Genomic DNA, 16,772 nt, shown 5'->3' with positions numbered 1-16,772 from the left:
TCATAATACCCAATCACATGTCAAGTCTCCAGGTTTTCTTCAGAATGTATGACACTGACTTACTGACACATATGGCACATAGGAGTCCACTGGTACCATTGGTTCTCAAACGTTTTATTTGCAAGGGCCCCCATAACTCCATTTGTACACTCTCAGAGTTACGGAGCATGGCGATGATGATCCCTGCTCTGTTGACTTGTTACAGACTGGTCCAGTAATGTACTGATCTAGGATATGTTCCTTGACCTTGTACTTCTTACTATTGGTTGATTGTAATGTTTCTTTTGGTATTTATTGAATTATTTAGATATATCAGGATCAGACCTGTTTGTTTCAGAGTAGTACTAGTACTAGTAGCCTAGCTACTAATACTACAGTCGTAATACTAGTAGCAGCAGCAGCAGCAGCAGCAGTAGTAGTAGTAGTAGTAGTAGTAGTAGTAGTAGTAGTAGTACTGTTGTAGTAGTAGTAGTAGTAGTAGTAGTAGGCCTACTAGCATGAGTCCAATAGAATCAGTTTGATACTATAATATATTCCTGGTCTACACAGCATTAATACAACCTCCCGAGTTTCCCTGCTTCTTGAGATGATTATGGGCTGGGTCCCATCGTCTATAAATAGTGGTAGTCAAAGCAACGGGCTCAAGTACTTCAAAGCTACCGTGACAACCACCAAGAGGAGAGAAGAGGAGAAGAGAGAGGAGAGGAGTAGAGAGTGAGAGGAGATTGGAAGAGAGGAGTTTGAAGGATTTATTTGTCTTATTGTGTTCAGACATGAGAGTCATTACACGACTAGAATGATGAAATTAATAATGAAATAATGAATGAAACAAGTCACTTACCTCACAAAGCAGTCTTCAGTTCTGTCTGTCTGTCTGTCTGTCTGTCTGTCTGTCTGTCTGTCTGTCTGTCTGTCTGTCTGAAGTTAACCTTCTTCCCCCCCCCCCCTTTCTTTTATAGGTTCATCTTCTCGTGGAGGTGGAGCAAAAACCTAGACAAACTTAGACATGGCTCCTCCCACTGATGGCTACGGGATCAAAGAGCTCTCTAGCTGGGTTACCATGGCTACCGTTCTAGAATTAATGCAGCCGCACGCACGCACACACGCACGCACGCACGCGCGCATGCACATGCACCCACGCGCACACACACACGTGCACCCACAACCGCATGCCTTTGGACAAAACATATTCTGAAGATTCTTACATTCAACACCATATTAGGAGTTCTGTATGTATGAGACACAAATGTGTCTGTCCCGACGCGTCAGTAAACAGCCATCGATAACCAATAAGTCCAATAAGCACAGGTTGCATCCCATCTCATCAGTGTTTGATATGTATCATAGATATTTTATTTGCACAATAATAATACAACTTCTGTTACAAATGATTATCAGAGTAACTCATTGTGAAATAATCATCATCATCATCATCATTATTATAGTTATTATCATAATTATTATTCACACCATTAGAGCTGTGTTTGCTAGTGATTGACAAGCAGACAGTGGGACACAGTGTTCACGATGGAGACCCTACACATCTCCAATAATACAAGTGGCTTCAGGTGCACTTCTTACAACATGGAAGATCGTCCACAAACTGAACTGAACATTGCACCACTTTTAGGAAAACGTTCAAAAGACGTGGAAACCTTTCCAAATATGTTAAAAAAGAAAGAAAGAAAAAGAGAAAACATTTTCAAACAATTTTCACAAAATATGGCCCGATCTACAAGCTCACAACATGTCGCATGATGGCGATGCGTTGTGAGTTTGTATATCCGCTATAAAAAAAAAAAAAATCTTTGAAAATGTCCACCTATATAATGACATGCCCAAAACAGGGACATCAGGTTGAAAGCGGGTTAAGCTCCCTGTAATTTATTCACAACGTTTGGGGCAGAAGTCTAAATGTTCTGCGTTTTTTATAAGTCACATTAGAATACACAGCACAGTGGTCACATACGTTATTATGAGGTCTAAAGTAACCCCAGTATCACCTTAGAGTCCTATGTATATCCTATTCTTGATTGGTTCCGTTTTCCTTCCATTATTCCTTTCCATTATGTTTTGTTTCTGCGTCATTCTGTGTTTGTTCAGTGTCTAACTGACAGGACCTTTGTACTTTTCACAACAACAACCTGCAGATTCCTGCCACTAATAGCCTCAGTTCCACAGCTCAGCCCTGGAAGAAAGATAAATAACATCAATCTAACAAACACCACCAATGTTGTATTTATATCAGAGCTTACATCGTGTTATATATCAAGAATGATCAGTTAGCTCTGTGAAAGAGCTAACTGATCAAGGGGGATCAAGGGAAAAGATGAGACTTTCCCCCAGTCCTGTATTCCTTCTGCCGTAACGTTTGAATTCACACAATTGATCTATACGACCTGTTACGCTTAATAATCAACTAAATCAGGCTTTAGGTCAAATAATGAGACAAACATAATTTGTACAGGCCTAATGGTTGATCAATTAAATGTCAAATGTCTCTATTGACTGTCCCATTATCACAGACTGCAGTACAGTCACCTCACCATATGCATATGCCTGCGTTTATCTCTACACATAAATAATACTGTAAGGTATAGGGCTTCTGATTCACATTTCTCTCAGCTGAATCCTGAGGACAGTAACCTCAATGGTTCTGGTCTTAATGGCTTTCAGTGATGGTTCTTTCCTAAAAGGTGTTTTTCAGCGGTTCTGGTTTAGGTTTTATTTTGCAGTGATGGTTCTTCTGTTTTAAAGTGTTCCTTCCTCAGTCAGTGATGATTCTGTATCCCTGCACTACCCTTTCCATTCAAGTAACGTTCTGCACCTGTGATCATGATCACGACATCTTTCAGCGCCAGTCACCACCAATACGGCTTCATTTTTCCACCCCTGCTTGGCTGGCAGCCAAACAGTTTCTCAATTTTCTAGCCAGCTAAACTCTAAACATCTCAGACATATATATCAACAATATAATTTCCTTGAACAGAAACATAAAGTATACTGTAGGATATTGCGGTAGCGGTATTAGTCTATCTGAAGGTAGAATGTACCTCAGTCTAAATAAAGCTTAATGAAATACAAGCAGCTAATCTCATCTACAATAAAAACAGATGACGTCATAGAACAGTAAGTAAACCACAGTAAAAAAAATAATAATAAAAAAAAAAAAATACAAATATTTTAAACATTCACGCACAGCGAAACCACTTCACAACAATATGACGCATATGACACTGGTGTGTATGTGTGTGCGTGTGTTTGCGTGAGTGAGTGAGTGCGTGAGTGAGTGAGTGCGTGCCGTGCGTGTGCATGTCAGGCCCAAATTATTCAGTAACCAAGGCAACAAGACAACATCCTGCAGGAAACACATCACAGAATGAATGTTGCCACAATAGTCAATATGTGACCGCACAATAGAACCATCGTAGTGACATCATTAAGATAAAGTCTTATATTAAAACACTGTCAGTAACTATATTATTATGTGTAACTATATTAGAACTATTTCATATGTAAATATATTATAAAGCAACAGGCCCTTATACTGAGTAAATGGGATGTTTTTGTTCAAACAAACCCCTGTGTTATTGAACATCTCTCGTCTACAGTATGTTAGCTTAGTTAATATTTAACTATGTTAAGTGTCAACTACCTTTAGTTGCCCTTGAGCTCTGTATACTTATGACTAAATATTGATATAACTCCCACTATGAGACACATGGTCACCCAGACTTCTTAGATGCTGCGTTTTTTGTTTTGTTTTTTCTTCTTCTTCTTCTAATACATTTAGAAAGTAACCTTGTGTGTGAAGCCTGACAAGCCTGTAGCAGGGTACTGGACTGGTCAGCTGTTTATTGTCTGGTTTTGGTGCCAAGTGAAGTCATTATCTGTTGTACTCTACAAAGGGTGACATGATGTCATTGTAGCACCAACACCAGCCAATCAATCATAGATGATCAATTAAGTACAATTAGATGTATTGAGGTTCAATTAGGTCTACTCGTCTAGGAATAGATTTTATGCTAACGTAGGTTATAAAGAATGGCTGGCGCCTCAGACATAATACAACGTGGAGGAAACAATAAGATACCAGAGCCATGCAGCACACAGAGTTAGGTTAACCTGGAAATAAGACTTCATAGATAGATATTGCCACCGTCGGGCAGAAACCTAAGCTTGTATCTCCAAGTTTCAATTTGTACGTTCTATAGTAAAGCAAGGTCTTGCTTCATCATACAAGACTGTCGCACAAGACTAGTGAAAATAGCCGATCTACAAGCTTGTAGATCGTCTATTTTCACTATCTTAAATCACTTTTAAAATAATGAATACAAAACCAACGGTTTTGGACATACAAGGTTTCCACCCGACAACGACGATATACAGATAGGCTACTGTACGTGAATTATACCAGTTGGTATCAGTATGGCTGTTGTGAACAGGGATACACATAGTCACTGTCAGGCAGAAACCTCGTATCTCCAAGTTTCAAATTTGTTATGATGTTTTTTTTTCTTTTTTTCCCGTAAATTAAAGCCCTAGTAGCCCTACTTCATCATACAAAAGTGTTGCACAAAAGTAGTGAAAATAGCAGATCTACAAGCACACTGTAATGCCTAACAATGGACATACAAGGTTTCCACCTGACAATGATGATATGTAAATGCACATTGACACCAATCGGATGTGAGGGGCTGCCCATGAGTCCGACGGCCCATTATGCCGAAATCCCAATGGTCCGCATAACGTTTGGCTAATGTGAGGTTAGGGGTTAGGCTTAGTTATAATGCGCGTTGTGGAACCATTGGGTACTTCGGAACAATGGGCCGTTGGACTATTGGCACGTCAACCAGATGTGTTGCATGTACAGTATTATGGTCTTTACGGTGAGTCTTAGATTTCGTAAGACAGGCTTGCTGAACTCTGTGTGATGCTGCACGTCTCTCACAGCGTCAGAACAATGCACCACAACATGAACATCGCCATTTACAACACTGTAGAAGAGCGGTACAGCGGTTAGCTGGGGTACACTAGCAATAGCCATGCTTGAAAATCACTTAATTAACGTTAAGACGCACTGGAAGCGGCCTTGGAATAAACAGAGAATACAACAAATCATCATCTACAGTAGCTATGAGTCAATGTTGGTTAATACATTTCTTTGATGAATACTGCATGGTAGCGTTGGATTTTAAGATAGAAGTCTGAGTATTCATAGTGGATAGCTAACAACGTTATTACTGTACAGTGTTGGCAGTGACCTGGGTGCTAAACAGATAACATGAATCTTTACACAGAAGTATTAAAATGACGTCTATTATTACAAAGAACTGGAGCACTAGAAGTTTTCATGAATAATCACATTAACTCACTGCTACAGTGCGCGTGAAAGATTTTGGTTAGCAACAATGTTTTGGTTAAAAAAATTATGAAAGAATCTGGTTGCTAATTGCTGAGAACAGTGTTATAAAAGCTATAATACACTCAAGGTTGTGGCATTATGTATTATACAACGGCTATGGGTGTTTGAGGGGTGTCTTGCCGTTGGTTTGACGGCACATTATTCAGCTTTCACAGCAGTGGACGTTTGTAATCAGGATAATGGACCGTGGAAACAACGGCCAGTCCCCATGTAAGGCACTCTGCTTGGTGGCGCCAATAGCACCCGTAGCCGTTGTACAGTATAATCACAATGAACCACGGCCTCTCGCTTATTATTGCTTTAGTGACTCACGGCTATACAGTGTTTTTTCAACATGTTAGCAGTAGATGCCTATAGCTGTATATTGGATGAAAGCATGAGGTGATGTTAAACTAAACTAGTTTATTAGACAAGCTAGACAAAGATTATTAGACTAATTAAACTAGAACAGACCAACTAAACTAGATCGTTAGACTACTACTGTGATCTGGAGGCTCTGAGCAGAGAGTGGAATCAGTTACATTATAGCCTATACTTCCAGATTTTACTCAAATAATGTACATAAATATATTATATGATAATATAACATAGTCTGTTTTCTCCTAAGTCACATCCGTAAAAGGGATATTTCACTTTCAAACAAACTTTTGATTTTGATTTAGATTTTAATTTGCTTCATTCAGTATTTAGATATTTGATGTAAATGTTACCAGGCCCTCCAGGCCCAGGGCCTCTCCCCATACACACCCATTGTAATTTCAAACTCCATTTTAACCCTGATAGATTCATTAAAAACACCCATTATTTTTTTCTGGTGACTCGTACTACCCTTCTAATACGTGATCAGGCCATGTTTTTTCAATAAACTTCTTAATTTATTTGTAATAATTATTTGGGAAATTAAAAATAAATAAATACAATAATCGAAAAAAACACTGCCTGCTCACGTATTAGGAGGGTAGTATGAGTCACCAGCAAAATAATGGGTGTTTTTAATGAATCTATCATGGTTAAAATGGAGTTTGAAGTTACAATGGGTGTGTATGGGGAGAAGCCCTGGAGGAGGATTTACATCAAATATCTAAATATTGAATCAAGCAAATTAAAATCTGTTCAGGGTGTTCATAAAAGCCTGATTAGACGGTAAAATACCAAAGGTTTTTTTGAGAGTGAAATATCCCTTTAACTGCACGACCTCTAATGCCCCCTGAGTCCACCTGACCGAGGGGAAACCGAGGAGGCATACAGTATGTACAGTATGTGGTCGTGGATGCAAACACAGACAAGTTGACAACACACAAACACACACCTCCCGACTCCAAATGCCTTGTTCAGAGTCAACACACACTTTGATGTGCATTCCCATTAAACACAACAAGCTGTGCTTTAATGCTTGAAAAGACAATGCCAACTCTCGTGGCATACCAGGGAGTAAATGACTGGTTTCTATTGGTATTTCTTTTCTTAATCAGTGTGTGTGTGTGTGTGTGTGTGTGTGTGTGTGTGTGTGTGTGTGTGTGTGTGTGTTGGTGATTACATGGCATTAAGGTCATTCTTCACTGTGATGGTGGTACTGTACATTACAGCTGACAGTACTCTATATGCCATAGCATCGCCATGGTAACCCCCACAGTAAAGAACATCCTCAAGCAGATTACTGCTTTTGTGTATGGCCAAAGTCAATCACAGCTGCGAGTCCAATTTAGAACTACGCTTCCCGTGGTATTGTGGCTATAGTTACCGGCAACTGATTCCTTCCTGCTTGTCCGTCTATGGTGGAGCGGACAGGGACGTTTGATTGGACGTCAGATTCAGGGCGTAGTGTAGAGGTAGTAAATAGACTGACATCACAACATCTGATCTACAAATGTACGATCATCGTCATGGGATGCATGAGCCCATGGCTGCATGCTGTGGACGATGTGATGTAGATCGACGGAGAGAATAATAAAGTTATTTAAACAAAAAAGCAGAGATTAGAAAAAGAATATTAAAACTGACAGACTGTCAGCCAGAGAGACAGATTACAGCTTTGTGTGTGTGTGTGTGTGTGTGTGTGTGTGTGTGTGTGTGTGTGTGTGTGTGTGTATGTGTGTGTGTGTGTGTGTGTGTGTGTGTGTGTGTGTGTGTGTGTGTTTGCGTGTGCGTGTGTGTGTGCTTGTGTGTGTGTGTGCGTGTGCGTGTGTGCGTATGCGTGCATGTGCGCGCGTGTGTGTGTTTCCATAATGTGTGTGTGTGTGTGTGTACTTTTGTTTGTGTGGCTCAGGAATCTAGCAGCAATGGAACCAGCGAACCTGGCTCAAAATCCTCTCTCTGTCTCTCTCTTTCCTCCCCAGAGTCTCTCCATCGTTTCTTTCTTCTCTCGCTCTTTGCATCCATCCACCCGTCTCCCGTTCTCACTCACACCACGGTGCTGACGGATGGATCTGATAGGTTGAGCTGCCCGGTGATGTCAGTGGGGTAGGGCTGCGGAAGAGATGGAGAGGGGAAATACACACACATCAACACAGAATGACATAATCTTCATCATCATCCTCTTAATACCCCTCCCCCCCACGTGTAGCAGGGCCAAACCAAGCTCAGACTCCGAGTGGTGGAAGTAAAACTAACACTGGAGAGAAAGAGAGAGAGAGAGAGAGAGAGAGAGAGAGAGAGAGAGAGAGAGCCAAGGTCAAGGACTGTCTGTGTGTTTTGCCTTGAGCCAAACTGAGTTATTTGTATATTCATTATTTGACTGGTGAACCTAAAATGGCCACTGAACCACATCACATGTTGTCTGTCTAATACCGAACCATGTCACCATAGAATCTCTTCACTATCTCCACATTTTTATGTTTTCTTAAATGAATGCCCTACTACTTAATTTCATACTTCACACTACATTTTTCAGGTTGTAGATTTTCATAAATCAGTACTATTGAACACCCTTTACGTCTATGTGTTGGTTAAAAAAAAACACAACCAGTGTGAAGTGAGGGGTGCTTATTCATGAGTTAGTTTCTTTAAGTGTCTGTTTGTCCCGTGGCCATACCGACAGACACCACTGACATGTACGTAGATGTACCGTAGGAGCGGTTAGCACCGCTCAAAAATATTGAACCAATGAAAAGTATTAAAAAGAGCTTCAGACAAAAACCCATGGGATCTCAGGATCCTCAAACGGTCTGCCAAACCAGCTAACTCCACCTGTTTAGCTCTGTTTTTTATTTTTCTCAATAAATCAGTGCTGTGTTGAACACCCAACCATCACCCTGTCTGTGTGTTGGTTAAATGAAAAGTATTAAAAAGCGCTTCGGCCAAAACCTCCTAACTCCACTTGAGCTGGAGGTTTTTTCATTTCCTGAAACATGAACATTTTGGAGTTAGCTGGTTTCTGCCCGACAGGCAGCAGAGACATATTGATAATCTACTGTATATCTATGCAAAGGAAATATGTAATGTGTCTATCCAGATGCAGGTGCGTTGGAAAGTGACAACTGAGGCTGTCATGAAAAAAAGATCTTTGCACACTGCTCTTGCTCAGCAGCAGTGGTGTAAAGTAACTAAGTACATTTACCTAAGTACTGTACTTAAGTACAATTTTGAGGTATTTATATTTACTTGAGTATTTCCAATTTCAAATACTTTTACTTCTACTCCACTACAATTATTTGAAAACGTTAGTTACTTTGTAGATTTTTGATTATTATGACAAAATGTGCATGAAAATAGCCGATCTACAAGCTCATATGCGTCGCATCACGACGCATTGGGAGCTTGTAGATCTGCCACTTCTCGAAGATTTTTTATACATTTGAACTTGTGAAATGGGACATTCTGCATAATGAGTACTTTCTACTTTTGTACTTTAAGTACATGTTGATACCAATACTCAAGTACATTTTGAATTCCGGACTTCTGCTTGTAAGGGTGCCCACAGACCAAAATACCTATGAGAGTGGAATCCGCGTTCCGCCAATGCATTTCAATGAGAGTGAAGCGGTTTCATGCCAGCAGAGGATTTCTGCAAAAAACGCTCCCTTCTCATTGAAATGCATTGGCGGAATGCAGATTCCACTCTCATAGGTATTTTGGTGTGAGGGCACCCTAACAGAGTATTTCTACATTGCAGTATTGATACTTTTACTTAAGTAACATACTTTTTCCAACATTGCCCAGCAGCATCAGTTTTTATTCAATTTGACAGAGGTTTGGGTCCTTCTGGACTTTCATCAATAGTGTCTATTATACACTCTGTAATAATATTTTAAAAAAAGGAACAGTTTTGGACATACAAGCTTTCCCCCCGACAGTGGCGGTATGTGTACTGTATGAGTGGAAGTTCTTATCACAGCTGACCTCCTCTCTGGCTCTGTGCGGAGCTGCTGTTGCCATAGTAACCAGCTCACCCAGCAGTGATGTGCTGTGTGTGAGCTGGTGTTGTCACCGTGGCGACCGGAGGCTGATCACCCAACAGCACCTCTCTGATGATGTCTTTAACCTGGTGATGATGTCACTAAGAGATGAACACCTGAGGACAGTCAACCTATATGCACTCTGTCTGTCTGTCTGTCTGTCTGTCTGTCTGTCTGTCTGTCTGTCTGTCTGTCTGTCTGTCTGTCTGTCTGTCTGTCTGTCTGTCTGTCTGTCTATCGTTGTTCCCTATTGAGCTTGGCACATTTCCTGGGGCAAGCTGCCCAGATCACACATGTCACACTTGTCTTCTTATTTTTTCACTCTCAAAAAGTGCCTGCAATGTAGTGCATTTGAAACGACATTGCAGTGCACATCATGGGGTGATCGCTGCTCGCCTCCTGTGAATTGTTTTATTTTTGTTTATTTTCTGTTTTATTTCGTTGCTGAGTGAGGTCAGCAGACAAAGTGACATGAGTGAGATGAAAAAGTCTGGGTGAAATGTGCCAATCTCAACAGGAAACAACGGATATCTATCTATCTGTCTGTATCCATCCATCCATCCATCCATCCATGCATCCATCCATCCATCCATCCATCCATCGGCCTCAGAAAGTATGATATTAGTATGATAAAATCTAATTTAGCCTACAGTACCTAACCCTAACCCTAACCTTAACCCTTTTCCACCATTCTGAATCTGAAGCTTGAAGCCCGACTTCAAACTCGTGCGGATCGATGCCCTGCCTCGCTCACCCACGGCTGCCGTAGTAAACGGTGGCCATTTCGCGAAGATGTCTTTGTGAAGACCTTGGTTAGTGCTTACTGAGGAGGAGGAGAAACAAAATGTCCACCACAGGGGAGCGACGGTACAGATGGGAGCAGTGTGTGGTTCCTTCTAATCATTTTAGCAGCATAACTCATGCGTTTGCAGGGGGTCTGAATGGTGCACGTGACTCGAATGTAGAGGTGGAAAGAGTACTGAAAAATCCTACTCAAAGTAAGAGTATTGTTACTTTTCGTGAGAGTAAACATACTAGTCCAGAAAATTATTCAAAAGTAAGAGTAAAAAGTAGCCTATTTAAGCTCAACCTATCTTTGAGTAAAAAGGACATAAAATAAAATATATAAAATATAATAATAAAATAATAAATAAATAACAGTGAAAGTAATAAGTTGTAAACTGTATGTAAACAATACACAAAAATCAAATGCCACAGATATTGGAAACAACATAAAATAATAAATAAAATATAATATAATATAATAAAATAAATCAATCAATAACAGTGAAAGTAATCGTTTACTTAAACAATACTGCTGGAAACCAGCAGTCGATTGCTTTCACAGAATGTTACTGAATTTAAATTACTCTTACTCATTGTCCAAATGAAAAGTAACGAAGTACAAGTATTTACCATTTAAATTACTCAAAAGTAAGAGTAAAAGTAGAGCATTTAAAAATTACTTTAAAGGTACAGATCCTCAAAAAAAACTACTCTTGAGTAATTACTTGAGTACTTTTACACAAGTATTTTCCACCTCTACTCGAATGGGAACCAAGGGCGCTGCGAACCCCGTTTGAGATGCATGGGTCTGATAACACAGGCAACAGGGACATGCTGGGCCCCTGATTCAGCCCGGGAAAAAGAGTTGGAGAGGCCCTCATTGCGCGCTATAGAGAGAGATCTAAGATTTGTGACAAAGTGACAAGCCAGTGGGCCAATTACATGAGTTATATTTCGTCGTTGTCGGGTGGAAACCTTGTATGTCCAAAACCGTTTGATTTGTATTTATCATTTTTAAAAATGATTTAAACTAGTGAAAACAGCCGATCTACAAGCACACAACGCCTCGCGGTGCGAGGCGTTCTGTGCTTGTAGATCTGCAGTTTTCACTACTTTTGTGCAACAGCCTTGTATGATGAAGCAGGGCTTTGCTTTGCGAAAAAATGTATACATTTGAAACTTGGAGATATGAGGTTTCTGCCCGACAGCGACAATTTACTTTGTTGGCCTCCCAGCCCCCAAAATGGAATGAAGGCCGACATTTTATTATTATTATTTTTTTCTAATGGCCGGCCTGGACCGGCCGGGAATGAACCGGCCGTTCGGGAATTGTCCCACTTTTCCCAATGGCCAGCACGTCCCTGCATGGGTCTGATAACACAGGCAGAGCCAGAATGTCCTCTCACTGTCGGCTGCAAACCTCATATGTCCAAAACTGTTACTTTTCAGGATTCAAAATGTGAAAATAGCAAAAGTAGCAGATCTACAGGCTCAAAACGCGTCGCAAACTTGTAGATCTGCTACTTTGTTGTGTGACACTGAGCAGCGGTTCTCAACCTTTTCAGGTCCGCGACCCCCAAAAGAATCATATTTTAACTGGGGACCCTGACAAGCACTAAGAGTTGAGGCATTACATTTTGTATGTTTCTATTGTGAAAATAGCAGATCTACATGCTCATTATCTGCTATTTTCACAAATATTTAATTTGTAATTTTAGAGGTATTAAAAATTCCTCAAATTGTCAATTTAGAAATGTGCAGATACCCTCTATAACACTTAAACCATTTGTTGGTTAGTTTACTGTTGAGTGAGAAAACAATGTTGCACATTAAGTTAATCATCTGGGGACCCCCCAAAATAACTTGGGGATCCCCTGGGGGTCCCGACCAACAGGTTGAGCACCACTGCTGTATAGTATGATCAATGAAGGGCATTATTTACGAAAAACTAAAAAACTAAAAAAAGTCAAAATATGGAGATAAGAGGGTTCTGCCCGACAGCAACGATATGTATTGTGTGATGCAATGGTCGACAGTCAGTAATGAAGTACATTTACTTGAGTACTGCACTTAAGTAAATGTTTTGAGTATCTGTACCTTTTTTACTACAATACCGTGGGCTTGTAGATCTGCTATTTACACTAGTATTTATATCTTTGGAAAATGTCTCGAAAAGTGTCTAAATTTCAATACAGCAATGCATTGATATTAAATAGAACATTTACTTTCGTCATTTGTACTTTTAATAGCCTACAATTTGTACTTGTGTACAATTTGAACTGACAAATATTTACTTGTAAGTTGAGAAATAGTAGCATCTATAGTTTGAATCAACTACTGGCGTTGAGTACACTGTCCTCCACTGGTGTAATGTATAATGTCATGTACCCGTATAGTTGTATAGTACTGTACCAGTATAGTGTAATGTATAATGTCATGTACCCGTATAGTTGTATAGTACTGTACCAGTATAGTGTAATGTATAATGTCATGTACCCGTATAGTTGTATAGTACTGTACCAGTATAGTGTAATTTGGGGCAGACACACTGGCATGTGGCCTGCAGCACACGGTAGGGCATTCACGAATAGTGATTTTTAGTATTCGAATTATTCGACCTCAAAGTATTCGAATAGTCTAATACTCGACAGGAAATATATATATATATTTTCATCCAATAAAAACGAGCAATTTTCGGTCTAGTAGTGACATTGCGTTAGCTGGCTCTTCCACCATCATGAAATTGAGTTTGCCGGCTGGCCGCTGTTTTTCCCACTGGTAATTACCGGTAGTTCCGGGAGACGAAACGTGACGCATGACATCAGTATAGAGCATTAACATAAACCATGAAGAAATAATATTTTGTTTTAAAAAAGAGGAAAAAAATAAAATAAAAGAAAAAAAAAAAAATGTCGAATAGTGACTTTGATATTCGAATATTCGCACACGGGCAAACTGACATTTTCTGAGGTGCAGTGTTGTTGAGGTTTTCCTCACCTGCTTATGTCTGGTATATTGTGAATAATGCACCCATCTTTTGCGCTACAGTTACATCACTTTAGTTGGCAGACGGACACCGAGATGGATATTTACAAAATCACACCATGTCGTTCTCCTTTCACTTGGAAAACATTTAAAAAACATGTTATGTCACTGAGTGTGCGCACGTGTGTGTGTGTGTGTGTGTGTGTGTGTGTGTGTGTGCATGCGCGCGTGCGTGTGTGTGCGCGTGTGTGTGTGTGTATGAGTGTGTGTGTGTGAAGCTAGACACCATTCAAAGTGAAACAGTCATAGAGAAAGAAAAAGATAGATGGTCACAAAGAAAAATGGGTCAGAGTTCCCCCCTCCCCATCACCTCCTCTCCATTCCAACCCAGACAGCCTACTGTAACCTACTGTAACCCCCACCAACTGTAATCCAAGAGCATCACCATTTAGAGTCCCTCAGATGAATTCAGCTGTATAGGAACTGTGACTTCAAACCACACACTCACGCACGCACGCACGCACACATGCACACACTCACGCACACTAGGACTGGTAAATTAATATTCGAATCTCAAATATTCTCAAATATTCCTTGAATAAAACATTTATATTCAAATATAAATATTTATGTTAGATTTTCTTTTATATGCTTATTTGACAGGGACAATACAAAAAAAAACAATGTATCAAGTTATATTTGTTTACAATAACATGTCATTTACTATGGGGAAGAACATTAATAATATTAATGATAATAATAACAACATCTGAATATATTTGATGTTCGGGACAAATTTTAAGACCCATATTCAAATGTAATTTCCGAGGAATGTTACCAGCCATAATGCACGCACGCACGCACACAATCACACACACGCATGCACATGCACATGCGTGCACACACACACACACACACGCACACGCACACACACGACAGAAACATCCCGTAATATAAGTTCAGACAACTCGTCCCGTATGGTCGTATAGGGTCTCGTAGGGATGCTGAAGGTCCCTGACGGTTCCATATGGTCACTGAAGGTCCCCAAACCTTCTTTTGTCGCCCCCCACGTAAAACATATTTGAGTAGGCTTCTTAGAAAAGTGCTATATACAGTTTAGATATTATTATTATAATGTCTCAATGGCACTGAGATGCTGATTTCACTAATTAAAACCTAATAATACAATGTGCTAATACTGTATGTGTCCTGCTGTCAACATAGCCAGATTCCAGAGTCAGACAGACTGCAGAGGGATCTGAACCCTAGGAGTCAGAGAGACTGCAGAGGGACTCAAACCCTCCCGGAGAGAAGTGAATGTGTTGCTACTGTCTGAGTGACTTGTTGGCGTTTTAGTACTTAGAACAGTCTTTCTCAATCTTTGTAATAAGGAGCCCATAACTCTGAGAGTGTACAAATGGAACCACACTCTCAGAGTTACAGACCTTTAAGGGTCCATTTGGAACCCCATCAAAGGAACCTTGAGGGTCCCAGCAGGTCCCGCTTTGGGAAGCTAATGTCACTGCAAGAAGATCTGCAGGAACACAAAAGGCAAAATACATCAAGCCAGGACCAAGTGTGGAGAAGAGGGGGTCACAGGTGCAGGCAGGAATAACCCCACAGTACTGGAGATTTATACGCACCTGTGTCACCCCAAGACCTCAGGAGGGACCCACCCAATACCTCCAGCTTCTTGTTGGTTTAAAAAAACAATAATTTAAAGAGCCGGAGGGAGGAGTTTATATTAGCCTTGGCCAGGAGGAGGAGATGGGCAGTGACTTGGCCACCACTGTCGACCCTGCCATCGGAGGGTGTAGCGGTTCAAGGGTCGAAACACCTGATGACGAAGGTTACCGCCTGAAGACATCAACTCTTCCTGGCCACGGCTACATTCACCAAACGTGAATGAAGGAGAAGCATCTTTAGATGTAATTATAATCATCCATCCTAAGAGGACTCATCTGTTACCTCTCCTCTCCCCCTGAGGCAACCTGCAGACGACACGTTAGAGAAGAAAGTACACAAAGCACAACCTGCGGGTAAAGAGGAGAAAGTGCTCCTAATTAGTTAGATGAAGAAGAGAAGGGTCTTTCTAGTTAGACGTAGTGAGGTAATCAGAAGCATTACACTCTTTTAAATAAATGTTTGTTATCTTTGTATTCCACACCGGCCTCACCAGCTGACGGTTGGCGGTGTTTGTCGATTGTCGGCAGTAGCGGGAAGTGACAGGAAGTGGCAGGAAGTGGCAGGAAGTGACAGGAAGTGACAGGGAGTGACAGGAAGTGACAGGGAGTGACAGGGAGTGACAGCGAGGATGGAATGACGAGGACAGAAGAGGGGAGGGAGTGACAGACACCCTGAACATGGACAGGAGACGGACAAGAACCACAACTAAAAGTAAAAGACAAAAAAAGGAGCGGAGAGGACAGGTTTGAGGAATAGCAGCTTGTCCACAGGACAAAAACAACCACACAGTTTGACCCTAAAACCTCCAGTGCAATACGGATTAGATTTATCATCGCTTATCTTCTTTGATACATTTTCTCGGTCCACCTGAGAGATGACTCGGCGAAGGAGACAGTGGTGAGGAGAGATGATGGGAGAGGAAGGAGAGAGAGAGAGAGAGAGAGGTGAAGGGGGAGGAAAGGAAGAGGGAGGAGAGACAGAAAGAAATGGAGAGGAAAAAATTGGAGACGGGTGAGATAAGAGAAGAGAGAGGGAGGGAAATGAAAAGGGGATGCGACAGACAGAGATAGATAGATAGACAGAGAGATAGATGGAAGCTGGGAGAGGAACAGGCGGAGAGGTGAGGATGAGGAGTGTATCTTCATCTCCTTACCGTTGTGTCTCCAGAGGCCCTACGCCGTTTGAGGTCGGAGGTCGTGGGGGTCATGGACCTAAAAGGGGGTTTCAGTTGGGGCTGTTCTCTACCACTTTTCCTATCCTAAAATAGACCATAATGATAGTGTACACACGTTAACAACCATTCACTTTCCAAGTCTCATGTGTCATATCTAACAAGGCTCATGCTGATGTCATGTCTAATGTCTAGCATGTCTAATGTGTATTGTATTTGTATTTGTCTAATGTCTAGCATGTTTCATGTCTAATGCCTGATGTACAGTATAATGTCGTCTCATGAATAATGTCTAGCAAGTCGCACGTCTAATGTCTCAGGTATA

The 16,772-nt window shown here is 40.9% G+C and overlaps 1 protein-coding gene across 3 annotated transcripts in view; it reads right to left on the bottom strand.

Annotated features, from left to right (window-relative positions):
• LOC308296399 (glutamate receptor ionotropic, NMDA 1-like) overlaps nt 1-16,772 on the bottom strand; it is an 82,849-nt gene that overhangs the window by 4,957 nt on the left and 61,120 nt on the right. For 2 of the 3 annotated variants that reach the window (XM_080739672.1, XM_080739673.1), the window contains exon 21: nt 842-7,891. In XM_080739672.1, the coding sequence (XP_080595798.1) occupies nt 7,826-7,891 (66 nt within the window). In that variant the 3' untranslated portion in view covers nt 842-7,825. Of the gene's footprint in view, nt 1-841; nt 7,892-16,429; nt 16,535-16,772 lie in introns of all 3 variants that reach the window. The other variant, XM_080739674.1, reaches the window with a different exon arrangement.

This window comes from Nannobrachium achirus, assembly GCF_963921795.1.
Source record: "Nannobrachium achirus genome assembly, chromosome: 12".
In the NCBI taxonomy this organism is placed as follows: Eukaryota; Metazoa; Chordata; class Actinopteri; order Myctophiformes; family Myctophidae; genus Nannobrachium; species Nannobrachium achirus.
The sequence above is the reverse complement of the archived record's forward strand: the minus strand, read 5'-3'. Positions and strand labels throughout refer to the sequence as shown.